The sequence below is a fragment of the Prionailurus bengalensis genome, chromosome B1, assembly GCF_016509475.1.
Source record: "Prionailurus bengalensis isolate Pbe53 chromosome B1, Fcat_Pben_1.1_paternal_pri, whole genome shotgun sequence".
In the NCBI taxonomy this organism is placed as follows: domain Eukaryota; kingdom Metazoa; phylum Chordata; class Mammalia; order Carnivora; family Felidae; genus Prionailurus; species Prionailurus bengalensis.
In genome coordinates, this window is record NC_057344.1 from 131,617,990 (window position 1) to 131,634,126 (window position 16,137).

Sequence of the window (16,137 nt, forward strand, 5' to 3'; positions counted from 1 at the left end):
ATAGGAAACCACAGCTTTGGTGTACCCAGGAGTTTCTACAGCACTAGGACAAGAGGAAGTACAAAATGAGACAAAAATATGCCATAAAAATCCTGTAGAAAGAGGTGGTATTCCTTTTACTTAGAATCACTATAAAATTGCAAGAGCAGTAAGGAAAAAACAAACAAACAAACAAACAAACAAAAAACCCAAACACAATAACAACAAAAACCTAAAATGAATCAGCCAGATTTCATCATAGAGAAATAAGAATATGTCTTTGGGAAAGATTCTTCTTTATATTCACATATTAATCTATAAATTTTACATTCAGTTTTAAATATTTATTGTGTACCTATTATAAGTCAGAGACTTTGCCAGCACTCAAAATACATCTCTGTAAGAAAGGAGATTGCAAAGTTCACTCTAATTGTAATATACTATTATAAGTGCAGTGATAGAAGAATTCAAGGAGAGCTCTCTCAAAGTTAGAAGGGCCACCTACCAGCCTGAGAGGGCTTCCTGAGAAGCCCTGAGAGGGCTATTACTATTGGGGGTAAAGGAAATAGATGGTGAGAAAAGAAGAAGATGTTATCCAAAGGGACAATCAGGGAACAAAGACAGGTTTAGGAAACAGCATATTGTGGACCCAAGAGCTACAAATTTTACTGGCCAGGAAGTCACAGAAGATGAGGCTGGGGAGGTAGGCAGAAGCCAGATCAAGGATGGCATTATATGACCAACTGAGTAAGGATCTGGGCTTTATTCTGGAAGCAAAGGATAGCCTCTAAATGCTCATAGGCATGGATATAAACTGGTCACTCTCATTTACCCACTTAGGAGAACAGACTGCACTGGCTGAAGAAGTATCATGTAGGGGTAGATGGCCATGTCGCTGCAGCCACCCAACCAGGGTTTGAATCTTTGCCCTAAGATTTACTTTTAGGTGACCTTGGTTAAATTTTTTAACTTCTCTGGAAAGAAAAAAATAACAGAATCTTCTTCATGGAGTTATGGTAGTGATTCAATGATAGGATATATATATGTGTGTGTGTGTGTGTGTGTGTGTGTATTCACTCAGAGCAGTACAGTAGGAACAAATGTCATAAAGTGTTTGCTATTATTATTTGCTGATCAAATGAAAATATGGAAGACATTATCAAGGCTTCTTTGCATCAGCATTGTGTCCATAAGGGATGGAACTGTTTTCTTTACTCTACTACCATTATCAATTACATAACATAAGGAGTAAGAAGGTTTGACCTTGATGGAAAGGATTAGCAAAAGAAAGCCTCAGGCTTTCTAGGACCCTGAGCTGTAGAATCTCGAAGTACAGTGGATACTTTTCTCTAGGAATAATTTAAGATAATTTTCACTGGAAAATCCATGGGATGAAGTTCTGTTCTGTTCACATCCCAACTGTATTGTTCTTTTTTCTTTCATGTCATGGGTGTAGTTCTGAGCACCACCAACATACCCTTGAGTTGAATTAACAATAACAACTAACAGTCACTGGAGTTACACTGTTAGTGAATAACTCCAGTAAAAGCCCCTTTATAAGTGACTTTGATCACTTCAATTAAAACAAAATTGCTGCATTTTTTTTGTTCATCTTTTCTCCATTACATAAAGTAATGCTTGATTTACCTTATCTAATTGGAATGTGATTGAATTTTATCTTGACCATGAAAACGTTTTCTGACAGTGAGACAGTGGACTTTATAGTTAGGGAGAAGAAAAAAAAAGAAAATGTTTCTTACTTTCCTCTAGTTGTTTCAAAGCTTGATTTTTGATTGTTGGTTTTCTGGCTTCCACTGCTGTCACCTCTGCTGAGGTACGTTTCCCGTGGGGATCGATTTCCCACACCGCCTGCAACCGAGTCGGGAGAGATTGCCTGTTGGTTCGACTTTCTGGCAAAGCTCTGAAGAAATTTCAGTGTAGAGTTGGAAAGGACCACTGACTCTGCTCTTGGACTGAACTTGAGGCTAGGTTTGGTTGGGAGAGCAAGCGTCTGTAACTTCAGCACCCCTTCTGTCTTCCCTGTGGGTGTGAGAGTTTGGTTTCTTACACCCTTAGGAGGTGTGCCTGTCTCTGAGGGAGGCACTGTTGATTTTAGAAGACTATCTTCAGAGGTTCTTGTCTCAGGAATTGTGGCTATCTCAGCAGACGTGATCTGAGGGATTGGCAGCACTTTATTTAGAGGAATTGTAGCAGAGGCCATATTCTCCTGGGAGCTTGCATCCTCTGATGGAGTCCAAGTATACGTGGTGTTGGTAAGACCAAAGCCCCCAATCCATAAACTCGAAAGCAGGACAAATAGCCCTGCTCCCTTCATCTCAGTAGTCTGAAGGAAGAAAGCTCAGGTGAAATTAGGAGACACAGTCCTTCTAGTCTTTTCAACAGCCGCTCCACACTGAATCCACTTTCAGAGCTTTGCCAATTTGAGATATGTAGAGGAAATAGGTTTCTGTGTTTTGTAGTGGACTCAGGAAGTTTGATTTCCTGTTTCTGTAGATTTTGTGTGATCCGTGATCTCTGTAGGATGTGTCTATGGAGGTGGTGAAGGGTGTCTGACGAAGCTAAGGGTAAATGGGAAAACACAGGCAATTATTATCAGGAAAACCCATGAGAAAAACATGAAGTAAATTTCCTTTCCTAGGTCCACTTATGTTTCGTCTGTTGCTGATACTGAAGAGGAATTTTACAATGATCATGGGCAGCATGGAATTTTGTTTGGATAGGCTGAATCAAGGAACTTAACATTTTGTTCTACTACACAAGGACATTGAGAAAAAAAATTGTGACACTTCTTTTCCACTGTGCCCCATCCAGAGAATCACATTTTGTTCAAGTGCTTATATCCATGCATATACACAAACACAAACTCACTAACAGGGTCTCTGCCCTTTTACACATCAGAGGCTGAATTATGAAAAAAATAATATAAATACCCCTATTCTTATAAATATGCTTCAGCCAAAGCATTACTTGAAGTCACTCTTGAGGATAAGTAATAACAAAAAAGAAAAGTATAAATTATTGAATTACACAGATATACAAGGAACTCACTTTAAACTTTGCTCTCAAAACTTCTACCAGAACCAGTTACTGGAATGAATAATCAAAATTTTGGATAACAATGGATGAAGAAACAGTGAAGTCACACAAAAATAAATTAAAATGGGATCATATATAATGTTTTTTTTTTACTTTGACTGTGGTGCAAAAATATATTTGCTTCAGGTAATAGAGAATTAAATTGGTCTAATTTAGTGTGGCTGTTTTCCTAGTAGAAATGCTTCATGGGATTTATGATTTCATTACTACAGTAAATCTCTGATTCTCAGGCTTCAGTTAAGCTCTCTCATCTGTAAAAAGTTCCACAGCAGACCCATTGGACATATAAATAATATAACAGTTCATCCATTCATTCATTCTTTCAGTAATTACCCAAACCTTCAGTCAGCTTCACAGCAAGGTGCCCTCTTAGGTGCTGAGATTATAAAGCAAGAATATTCTTGGCTCTCTATTTGCTTATGGTTTATTCTATTATCTGAAGGCCAGATATATGTGTAATTAATCTTTCTGCCAATTTTTGTGCCAGGCATTATGTTCTTGCTGAATATTCAGCCATAGAATTATTTTTCTTTCACAATTGGATAACCAGAAACCTTGTGCCTGTTGGGTTATGTAGTATTGTAGATGCACACTACTGTCCCAAATCCTGGATACAGAACACCAGGATTTGAAAGAAGGTCTAATTTTGCTCTGAACTACTACCTACTTGGCCTTAATACTTTTTTTCCCCTTAATTTTTGTCACTCACTTCTGCAAGTATATTAACATATTAGACATATATAATATGAGATTATTTAAACTAAGACACATAGTAAGTAATCAGTATCAACTCTAACTTTGCTATGAAGTACAAAGCATCTGTTTCTTAGATATACCACAGAATAATCCCACAAGCCTTGCATTAGTAAAAGAGAAAATAGGTGCAGCACAGACAATCCAGACAGCAATTCATCACTAAACAGAGCAATGAAACTGCATAATTTTCACAAAACAAACATGGTTTTGAGTACTAAAAAAAAGACATTACAGCATCTTTATCTGTAAAATATACAAACTACCTGGGGCTTAGAGCAGACTAGTAATTCTGAAAAGCCCAAGTAAAATTTTTCTTATAGTGTAAAATTTTAAATCCATTTTCTTAGATTTAGTAAAAGTAGATGAACAGACTTTCCTGAAAGTATAAGAAACAACCAGAATAATGGCACACATAGATTAGTTTCTTTCTATGATTTGTGAAAAACATCTTGATCCTGTTCAGGACAAGTGAACTTTAGTGGTAAAGGGTCACTCACTGGATCTATAACTGGTAACAAATAGCTCTCAAATGGTAATAAAAACTGAACTGAGCTAAGCAATTCATTTTGCTCTTGTAAGGTATTGACCAATAACGACTTTTGGTTACCCCCATCCTAGCTTACAAATGACCTTGTGATCAAAAAGCTAAAGGTTCTGTATCTCATTATCAGTTCACCAAGGCATCTTTTGATGTAACCCCCCAGAGAATCCCAAGCTCATTTGAAGGTTTTAGATGTATGGATCATCCCTTAATTGGAGACATAAAATATCTGTACTCCAGAAACTGTCAGAGGCCTAACCTCAAATTTTGCTTTCTAAGACTTGTTAATACTTATCAAATAACAATTAAGAAAAATAATATTCCTGTGATTGCTGCCTAAAGGCTACTCCATCCATTCTTCTAGTTACTTGAAATACTATCTGTGGATTAAACTATACCATCAGAGTTTTATATACATATATCCCATCATTGTGCTACACCCTTCATTGCCCACTAGATTGTTTATATTATGGTTTACCCTATTACCATTTATTCACTTTAAGTAGTTTTATAAGAAAGAAACTAAGAAACTCATCATATTATGTGCTATCAGGAGGTTTTTATGTCATTTTTCATTGTATCATAAACATAGGATTGAATTACATATCTCAAAATGAGTTCTCTCTAGGTAATGAGATAATGGATTCATTGTATTTTTCCCTTATAATATGCATGAATCAATTTTCTAATCACTAGAAAAAAAAGATTAATAAGTTGAAATAAACATATGAGTTAAAAGAGAATCTTAGATTAAGGATTTCATTGTTTATAGATGGTGCTATCTATTATTTAAAGCCACATTTATGACTGTGAAAGTATTATCTGTGTAGAATAACTTCCACTAGATTAGTAGGATTTCTTAGCACCTTCTTTATTTCCTCTTAACACGAGAAATTCTTATTTTTAAAAATAGTTTAAAACATTTAAAATAATATTTCATTATCACCCTCCTCCATAAATTGTCACTGTCAAAAAATAATTACAGAAAACAAAGTTCTAAGCATTTTTCAATTTTATGTTGCTTGAAAGTATTGGAAAACTGTTGAATGTATATATAGACAAAGGGAATTATAACCATACAGTAATAGGGCTAGGGGAAGGAGAAAAATAGATTTATGTGAGATTTTGATAAAGCAAACAGTTAAATTTGGCATATTATTTAATTCTCCCAGGTAAGTATTCTACCCTCATTTTGCTGATAAAAAATTAAGTTCAAAGAAGTTAAATAATTTCAAGGGGTAACACTCTGTTAATTGACAGAACAGATATTTATATCTTATTCTGATTCTTTCCACCATCTAATAATACACTCCCAAAAAGAATTAATAACTTCTAAATTCACAGAAATTTAAAGAAAAGAATTGTCATATTGTCTTAAATTCATTTTTTTCAGTGGTTTTTAACTTCCTTACTTGTTGCTTTATCTCACAGCTAAAACATACGTTGAGGCACACTAATAATTTAATGATTTCTATTAGTTTGAATTTATGGAATTAGAGGGGAAGATTTGTATTTTATAAGTTTGCTTTTAGTGTAATCTTTTCTGATTTTTTTTTCTCTTTGGTTGGGTGCCTTCTTCAATTTCTATACAATATTGTAAGGGATGACAGTGTCTTATTTTTGACAGCCCAATAATAATTTTCTTTCATTTGTTAAATGGAACCTCCAGGACAGCAGAAGACTGCTATATCCTCAGCATCCAGAACAGTGTTTGGTGGGCATTCAATAAATATTTGTTGAATAAACAAATGAGTGGTTGAAACTGTGAATGTAGTGAGTATATTCCAACTCATAGCCATACACACACACACACACACACACACACAATCTAAATAAACATAATATACTTACTGAATACAGCTTCAGAAGTCTCCTAGAATATCCATCCCTTCAACCAGATTGTCTCTTGTAAATCTTTCCTAAATAAATTTTAGGAAGCCCACTGTTTTAAACTCACCTGTTTTCAAAATACATTTTAGATAGTTTATTTTGAAGCCATAATCAAAGCAAAGACTAACAGCTATGTAATAAGGATCACTAAGCAGTAGGATTGCCAAAGAAAAAACCAAGGTATCAAACAAATTAAAATTAAGAACAAAATTTAGGTCTTAGTGGGCTGGTAGGAAAGAGAATATGGAAGTATAGTGAATTATGTAATTCTTAATATTAAGTGAGAGAAGCATATTAGTTTCTCAGGAAACAAAAATACAACATAGCTTGTCTTAATGTTAAATTTTTAATTTTAAAATTAAGAACATTAAGAATACATTGATAAGGCAAGACAAAATATCCCTTATTAGTGAATGTATATTGATAGTTTGTAAAATCATCCTAGTGTGTAATTTATATTTCCCATTTAAATAAAACAGTACACTTTAAATGAAGAGATAATTTTAAAATTCTTTAAGACCAATTTCTTTTGAAAATTTTGGAAATAATAATATGTCACTTCCCAATTTATGTCTGGCTATTGAGTGACTTCTCCAGGAAATATGGAATACATACAATTTTCCCTTATTCCTCCCGCCAAGTACATATTAAAATCCAGGACACTGTAAAACAAATATAAGAAGACTCTGAAAGGTGGAGAAAAAAAGGCAGACTGGCTAGGAGGACCCAAGGAAGAACACAGGATTGAGTTCTATGGAGTTTCTTTTTTTCTCATCTTCCAGTGCTGGAGAATTTAGCAAACCAGAAACACCAATGGCACAAACAATAAAAGTTGTGAGAAAGGCCAAAAAGAACTAAAAAATGGTCAGCTTAGAAAGACAGGAATCTATTTAGACAAAAACTTCACTATTCCCACCAACCACTACAGAAAAAAAATGTGATACTATCCCCACACTTGCCAGCAAAGGCTGAATGGAGAGCCTTAGACTTCCACCCTCACAAAGTTGTAGCAAGGTGTCAGCCCCCATTCTCCCCCTGGGTGTCAGAAAAGGCCAATAGGGAAGCCAGAAATTTCATCATCAAGAGAGCTCCACTCACTGTGATAACCGTCCAAAGGCTGGGGAAAGGGCAAGAGAACTTAAAGACATAATGGCTTTGAGTCATGCCAGGTCTTCACTGAGTACACTTCAATGGTCCCCCGAAGGCTGGAGATAAGGAAAAGTTTGAAGAAATTGGTGTAGAAATTCACAGATAGGTCTGGAAAAATAAGAGAACTCACCAGAAATTTTTAAGAAATGATTTCTTACTGTGATTTTGGAGGTCTTCCCTAGTGTTTTAATCTTCCTCTTCACCCCACTGATGAGGGAGAATTCCCACCCTAGGGTTATGGAGATACTGAACATGTGATACTTGCCACTGGATGAATGAGACTGGCAGCGGTTCATACATATATTCACACTGGGGAGGACGACATCTCATACCACACTGGTCCCACAGAGGTAGCATGTAGGAACAGAGTGAACAACCAGGGGCTACATGAAGCAGGCTTTGTAATAACGAGAGGGTGGGCTGCCTCCTGTTTCCCATGGGAGGATGCAATTGGCTTGTTTAAATAATTCTACGGGCTGCCAGGGAATCGAAACCCATGACTTAGAGACAAGGAGGAACTGAGCCTGGTCCCTTTGATAAGGAGGACTGTTTGACTAAGGGACCTTATCCACCAGAGCAGAGTGTGGAAGGCAACTTGTGGTTAGGCCATCTAAGCCTCCTGGGTTTCACATGTCAAGGCAGCACATAATATTGCACTTTAATGTTAGATCTTATGCTGCACAAAGTTCTGAGAGCCTTTTTCTGTGTGGTAAAGGATAAGAGCTCTCTGGAGTTTTGCCTGTACTCAGAAAACTTAGTTGGAAGGAAAATCCTGATCATGCTGTTGAAATATTTTAAGACTGTGTTGACTTAAAACTAATAAAAGATGAAACAATGTTAGTGTAGATAAGACCCAGCTCAACTACAAATCGGTGTGACTCAGCCCCCACACTCAAGTTCTGACAGGAGTAAGGGTATGCCCTCTCTGAGGCAAAGTTTATCTACTATAGCTCTTTTACACAGAATGCTTCTAAAAAATTATGAGACAAATGAAGGAATAAGAAAATGTGACCATCATCAAGAAAGAAAACATCAGGGGAGCCTGGGTGATTCAGACATTTAAGCGTTGGCTCTTGATTTCAGCTCAGGTCAGGATCTCACGGTTTGTGCGATTCAGCCCCTCCTCGGGCTCTATGCTGAGACCATGGAGTCACTTAGGATTCTCTCTCTCTCTCTCTCTCTCCCTCCCCCCTCCCCTGCTAATGCTCTCTCAGTCACTCTTTCAAAATAAATAAATAAGCATTAAAAAAAAAAAGCAAAACAGCAACAGTAAAAGATTCAGGAAAGTCTGAGATATTAGGTATATTAGAAAGACAATTTAACATAACTATGACAGAATACAGTAGAGAATGTGGGCAACCCATCTGACCACAAAAAAGCTTTCAGCAGAGAAAAAAGCTATTAAAAAATTAAATAGAAATGCTAGATATAAAAAGTATGATATCAGAAATAAAGAACTCATTTGATAAGCTTAATAGCACAGTGGAAATATCAAAGAAAACAAAACAATCAGCTAATTTGAAGTCAAGTAAAAAAAAATCAAATGGAAACAAGAAAAACGTAAGTGTGTAGAGAACAGGAAGGAATAGTGTCTAAGGTCTGTGGGACATCTTCATACAGTAGACATACATATAATCTGAGTAAATAAAGATGAAAATAAAGGAGAAATATTAGGACCAAAGAGAAAATTTTAAAGATAATAGACAAAAATTTTCCAAAATTGATAAATGACATCAATCCAAACACTCAAGAAGTTCAGAAAACTCCAAGAAGGAAATTATGCCTGGGCATATTGCAGTAAAATCCTGAAACACCAAAGTAAAAAGAAAATATTGAAAGCATTCAACAATTAAAAAAAAAAAACAATTGTATTACAAAAAGGTTAGAACAATTAATGTTGACTTTTCATTGCAGTTAATGCAAGATGACAATAAAATGACTTTAAAAAAAAATTTTTTTTTTCAACGTTTATTTATTTTTGGGACAGAGAGAGACAAAGCATGAAGGGGGGAGGGGCAGAGAGAGAGGGAGACACAGAATCAGAAACAGGCTCCAGGCTCTGAGCCATCAGCCCTGAGCCTGACGCGGGGCTCGAACTCCCGGACCGCGAGATCGTGACCTGGCTGAAGTCGGACGCTTACCGACTGCGCCACCCAGGCGCCCCTAAAATGACTTTTTTAAAGTATTCAAAAGAAAAACTGACCTGTTAATTTAGAATTATACACCTAGTAAAAATATCTTTCATAGTAAAGGGGAAATAAAGACATCTCCCTTAGGCAAAACCTGAAAGAATTTGTCTCCAGAAGACCTGCATGCCAATCCACTGACAATTTAAATGAAATGGATGTATTCTTTTTTAAAAAATTACTAAAAGTGATAGAAAGAGACATAGAAAGAAATCTAAAAAGCCCCATTCATAATGAAAACTTTTCAACAAAGAAAACTCCAGGCCCAAATGGCTTTCCTTGAAAATTGTATCAAAAATCTAAGGAAGAAATATCACAAGTCTTCATGAACTTTGATAAAAAAAAAAAAAGAAGAGAAAATAATATATCACAGCTCAATTTATGAGGCCAGAAAAACATGAATATCAAATATTACAAAACCAAATATTTCAAGAAAAATAAAACCACAGACCACTATCCTTCACAGAAATGAAAACAAATACTCTAACTAAACAGCACTATGTAAAAGCTAATATATCATAACCACAAGGGGATTATTCTAAGAATTCAAGGTTGGTTTACATTTGGAAATCAAGCAATGTAATTCTAAAAACAAAAGAAAATAAATTGTTTAAAAAGTATGTGTATGTTTCTAAATAGGTACAGCAAAAGCACTAGAAACAATTAAATACTGGTTTATATTAAAATCCCTGTGAACACTAGAAATACAAAAGCATCCACAAAAAAAATGTACTGATAATATGTTTATTAATCATGGAAGATTAAATGCTTGTCCCTAATATAAAGAGCAATCAAAAATGTTTGCTCTTACAACTTCTGCTCACTATTGTGTTTGAAGTCTTAACCATTGCAACCAGGTAAACAAAAGAAACAACAAGCAGAGTGATTGGAAAGGAAAAAGTAAAATGCCATTATATAGAGATGGTGTAACTATGCACATAGAAACTCTATGTAATCTTCAAAACCAAGAAAACAACAATAATAACAACCTACTAATTAGGCAAGTTCACAATATAACGAATCTAAAAGAGTCAATTTTTAAAAAGAATTAAATCAAATTGTTCACACTGATTTTAAGATTTGATCTACAGTAGTCAGAAGAGTATAATAATGGTGTTCCAAATGTAAGAGAAAGAGAGTTTTCTCTAAAAATAGAACACTCAAAGAAAAGAGTGAGTCCAGAAATCAACCCACACAGATTCTGAACAAAAGTACTGTCAATTCAATGGTAATAATAAAAAAATCTTATTAACAAAAGATGCTGGAGCAAATAAATATGTAATTTTTAAAAGTAACCTTCACCTCTAATGCACTCTAAACTTAAAATTAATTTAAGATGGATCATAGGCTAAATACTAAATAAAAACTAAACCATAACCTTCAAGTAGCAAACATAGAATAGCTTTATGATCTTAAAAAAGATTTCTTTGATGGGACACAGAAAGCATGCACCATGATAAAAGGTGCATTGAATCCCTTCAAAATTAAGAACTTCAGCTGATCAAAGGACACAATTAAGAAAATGAATAGCAAGTCCTACATTGGAGAAAAATTAGGAATTTAGATACTTATCCATCCAGAATATAAAATGAATTCCTATAAATCAATAATAAAAAGACAAATGATCCAATTAATAAATAAGCAAAAGCCCTTTGCAAAGACACATAACAAAGGAAGATATACAAATGGCCAACATACACATAAAAAGGTATCCAGCATATTCATTTATCAGAGCAAAGCAAAGTAATTAAAACCATAATTAGATAACATTTCTAGGCCATTAGAAGAACTAAAAACAAAATAAAACAAAACACCTCACAGCACTAAGTGCTGGAAGGGAGTAAGGCAATCAAAGCTCTCATGTATTTCCAATAGAAATGTAAGACGGGGGCACCTGGATGGCTCAGTCTATTAAGCATCCAACTTCAGCTTAGGTCATGATCTTGCAGTCCGTGAGTTCGAGCCCCACATTGGGCTCTGTGCTGACAGCTCAGAGACTGGAACCTGCTTCAGTTTCTGTGCTCCCTCTCTCTCTGCCCCTCCCTAACTCACATTCAGTCTGTCTCTCAAAAATGAATAAACATTAAGAAAAAAAAATAAGAAATGTAAAATGGTACCACCACTTTAGAGAACTGCGTGGCAATTATAAAGTTGAAAGTACATACATCTCACCCTTGACAAAAGAATTTTACATGGACATATTTACCCAAGAGAAATAAAACATGTCCACGGGGGAGCCTGGGTGGCTCAGGTTAAGTGTCCAACTACGGCTTGGGTCATGATCTCATGGTACGTGAGTTCAAGCCCCACAACAGGCTCTGTGCTGACAGCTCAGAGCCTGGAGCCTGCTTCAGATTCTGTGTCTCCCTCTCTCTGCCCCTCTTCTACTCATGGTCTCTCTCTCACTCTCTCAAAAGTGAATAAACATAAAAAAAAAAAAAAAGTCCACAAAAAGACTTGTACAAGAGGATTTAGAAAAGCCTTATTCATAGTAGTAGCCCCAAACTGGAAAAAACCCAAATGTCCATTAAGAGAAGAAGATATAAATGAAGAGTGAAATGTCCATACAATAAAATACAATTCTGCAATAAAAAGAATAAAATGTGGATATATGTAAGAACATGAATGAATATCAAAACCAATATGTTGAATAAAAGATATGAAACAGAAGAGAATTTCTGTGCTACAGTTCTCTATGCATATGAAGTCCAAGAACTGGAAATGCTAATTTATGGTGATAGAAATCAGAAAGTAGTTTCTTCTGGGAGTAGGAGGATTTTTTTTAATGTTTATTTATTTTGGAGGGGAGAGGAAGAGGCAAAGAAAGAGATAGACACAGAATCTGAAGCAGGCTCCAGGCTCAGAGCTGACAGCACAGAGCCTGACACGGGGTTGAAATTCATGAACGAGATCATGACCTGAGCCGAAGTCCGGTGCTTAACTGACTGAGCCACGCAGATGCCCCATGGGAGTAGGAGGCTTTATCACAATGGACATGAAAGATAGTTCTGGGATAATGGAAATAATTTACATTTTGCTTTGGGTTGTGGGTATTGAGTATATGCAATTGTCAAAATCATTGAATTGAACACTTAAGAGCTGAGCATTTTATTGTATATAATTTACACATTAATTTTTTAAGTGTGAGAAAAAGAATTTAATAAGCTTGAAATCAAGAATGTTTGCCCCTTTCTAGCAGTGAGCTGATCTTTCTTAAATCAAGTATACAATTTTCCTTTTCCAAATACAACAAATCTAATTCTTTTTTTTTTTATTTTATTTTTTTATTTTTTTTTCAACGTTTATTTATTTGTGGGACAGAGAGAGACAGAGCATGAACGGGGGAGGGGGAGAGAAAGAGGGAGACACAGAATCGGAAACAGGTTCCAGGCTCTGAGCCATCAGCCCAGAGCCCGACGCGGGGCTCGAACTCACGGACCGCGAGATCGTGACCTGGCTGAAGTCGGAAGCTTAACCGACTGCGCCACCCAGGCGCCCCAACAAATCTAATTCTTCCATTCATCTGTAGAGCAGAGATGATCACCAAGGGCAGAAAGTCAACTTAAACCGGCTTGATATTTACCAAAAATTTAATATGCCTGGAACATGATAGGGAGGAAAAGAATACAGTGGGACACTAAGAAAACTTCGCTGTTAGAATCAGGACTAAAATTAGGTTTTCTAAAACCAAGTCAGTAGTCTTTCTGTACTTAACTCTGTCTTTATAATATATTCTCTTTAAACTACCTAAACCCAGTTCAATTTAAAGCTTAGAAGATTTGTTCTAATTTTATTGATGGGGGAAAATGTTAAACTACTGTTTCAACAGCAAATATATTTACATATATATACACACACATATGCAATTACATACATCTATATATCTGTATATCTATATCTATATCTATATCTATATCTATATCTATCTCTCTATTTACACTTAAGCCAAAATATTGGTAAAAATGGTTCAATATCAAGAATATGATATCAAGTTTAAAAGCAATTCAACAATTGTTATTTTTTTTTTACCATGACAAAAACACACTTAAGGTAGGAAAATGAAAAGCCAATAATATTTCCCTAATTTATAGAACTAAAGAAGTATGGTCCTTCCACTAAATGTCATCGTAACATTTAGATGTCCTCAAAATATGAAAGTGATCTTTTGATGAGGATTACTTTTCTTAAGCAGCAGGAAAATGGTTAATATAACACCCAAATTTAAATAAACATAGCTTAAATTTAGAGATATATCAGCTGCTGGCAAACTCTCATTAGTAATAAATTTAGGAAATGGCCAGATGTCATAAACAAGTGCAATAAGCAGAACAAAAATAGCTCACCAGGCACTTCGCTTTCACCTGAAGTATTCTCAGTAACTGTGATGTGTAACTTATTATACCCCATTCCTTCATTAGTTGTATCATTACTGTTCACTTCTCACAAGCCAAATTATAAATCAAAAGGTAGCCTTGTGGAAGTGGATTCAGTATATAATTTGTAACAATACATCAATAGATTGAAGAAGATGTACAGTATTAAGTATGTAGCCATACGAGTCAATGCTAGGTACACCATTACTAGAGTTGTAGTAACAGTACTGATTACAATGACATCTTACCTTCACCCTGGGCAACTCTAAGGAACACAAAACACCTTTCATTACTATTCCTTTCTCAGGCCTTCATTTAAAAAAAAAAAAAGGAAGAAAAGACATATGATCTATCGTGTATTATCATTCACACAAAATGAGAACACTTGCTTTTATAGTCAGAAGAACTCATTTTAGCAACATAAGTATACTCAACATTCATTCTCAAATTTTGGAGATTTTGTATGTCATGACTAGAAACAGCCACATTCCCTTGGAGTCCTTTAATACCTTAGAACAAGCAGTTCCTGAATTTAAGAAATGTGTTATAAATGTGTTGGCTTCAAATTTACAGGTGATATTTTAATTTGTATTTTAAACATTTAAGTATGTATTTAAGTATGCATTTGCCAGATTAGAATTTAAAGTCAATTTAAATTTAACAACACACCAATAAAATTAAGAAATTACCTTCATCGGCAGTTATAGTTTGGTGCTTCTCTTACTGTATGCAAATCTGTGTATCACTGGTGAAATTAGAGAAGCAGAAAGGGAAAATATCTGCTCAAAACATTCTGATGAATATGGGCAAAGAAATTCTCCAGATTTTCATGGAAAAAGCCAAGAAATAAACTTCCCTTTAATTTTATCAGTGCTTTTGCCTCCAAATCCCAATAGATAATAATCTCTATTCTGAGTACGTCTACCCTAATAAACATAAAGTTTTTCTCATATTTCCATTGAGTACTTTCTTCTGAATTCTTTAACTATGCCTTTTAGAACCATAGGCAGTACACTGTAGAAAGAGGGAAGCATGGCAAATGGCTTCAGGCTTGAACCTGACATCTTTTTTTCTCATCCCTGCTCTGTCATGTACCACTGGTATGGTTTTAGATCCGTCTCTTGATCTTGCCAAGCTTCAGTTATCACCTCTGTGTTCTTCCTCCAATGATTACATGGCTCAGCGCATATGAGACCATTTTATACAAGGTAAAGTAACACATTGGTAAGAGCTGGAATCTTTTTATCTCAAGAAACCAGAGCTATACTTTGCCAATCCATGCTTAATTTCCATTAAGTTTCCTCTCCCCTTGCCTGGGCAAGAGCCTGGGCAAGACCCACCTACCCTTGAATGTCTTTAATCCTTATTGTTACTCTAAGCACTAGAAAGCCTTCTGTGTGCCCACCCTGTTTTATAAACTCTCACTGGACAGATAATAACGGTTTCTGGATTTTCCCTTCTGAGGCCAAAAGAAGGACAGATTAGCACTGATTTGCCTTCTCCTGACAATTATAATACTTGCTAGCTCACTATGCACTGATTCTGTGCTAAGCATTGCATTAAGTGGCACGTTAGCAATATTAATCTTATTTAATTTCTCTAACAACCTGTGACAATATGACTCACAATCCTCATTTTACCAGGAAATCGAGTGATTGTCAAAGGTAGAGTTGCTGATGGGGCTCCTGATGGGGCGCTGACTTCGGCTCAGGTTGTGATCTCAGTTCCTGAGTTTGAACCTCATGTCAAGCTCTGTGCTGACAGCTCAGAGCCTAGAGCCTACTTTGAAATCTGTGTGTCCCTCTCTCTCTCTCTCTCTCTCTCTCTCAGCCCCTCCCCCACTCATGCTCTGTCTCTCAAAACTAAAATAAAACATTAAAAAAAAAAACGTATAGCTGCTGAAAAGTGGCAGACTGCCATTTGAATCCAGGTCCTTTGCATCTACTGCTTAAACTAAACAAACCCTCTCCCCCAGGTTAACCTGATCTCACGTATTCATTTAGATTCTTAATTTTTGTTAACAATAGAAGTCAACTTCTCTTACATTAGGAAACTGGTGGAAACAGCAAACATAGACCCTGGTTTCAAAAGAGAGCAGCCGTATTTGCAAACGCCCTGATTGTCTTCCCCTGTGGCTTCTACCCCA

At 35.7% G+C, this 16,137-nt stretch overlaps 1 protein-coding gene across 1 annotated transcript in view; it reads right to left on the minus strand.

The window, feature by feature from the left end:
* The window catches only part of MMRN1 (multimerin 1), a 65,918-nt gene extending 63,490 nt beyond the window's left edge, over positions 1 to 2,428 (minus strand). The window contains exon 1 of the mRNA XM_043572186.1: positions 1,740 to 2,428. Coding sequence (XP_043428121.1) covers positions 1,740 to 2,314 — 575 coding nt within the window. The 5' untranslated portion in view covers positions 2,315 to 2,428. The remainder of the gene's footprint in view (positions 1 to 1,739) is intronic.
* Between the last annotated feature and the right edge of the window lie 13,709 nt (positions 2,429 to 16,137).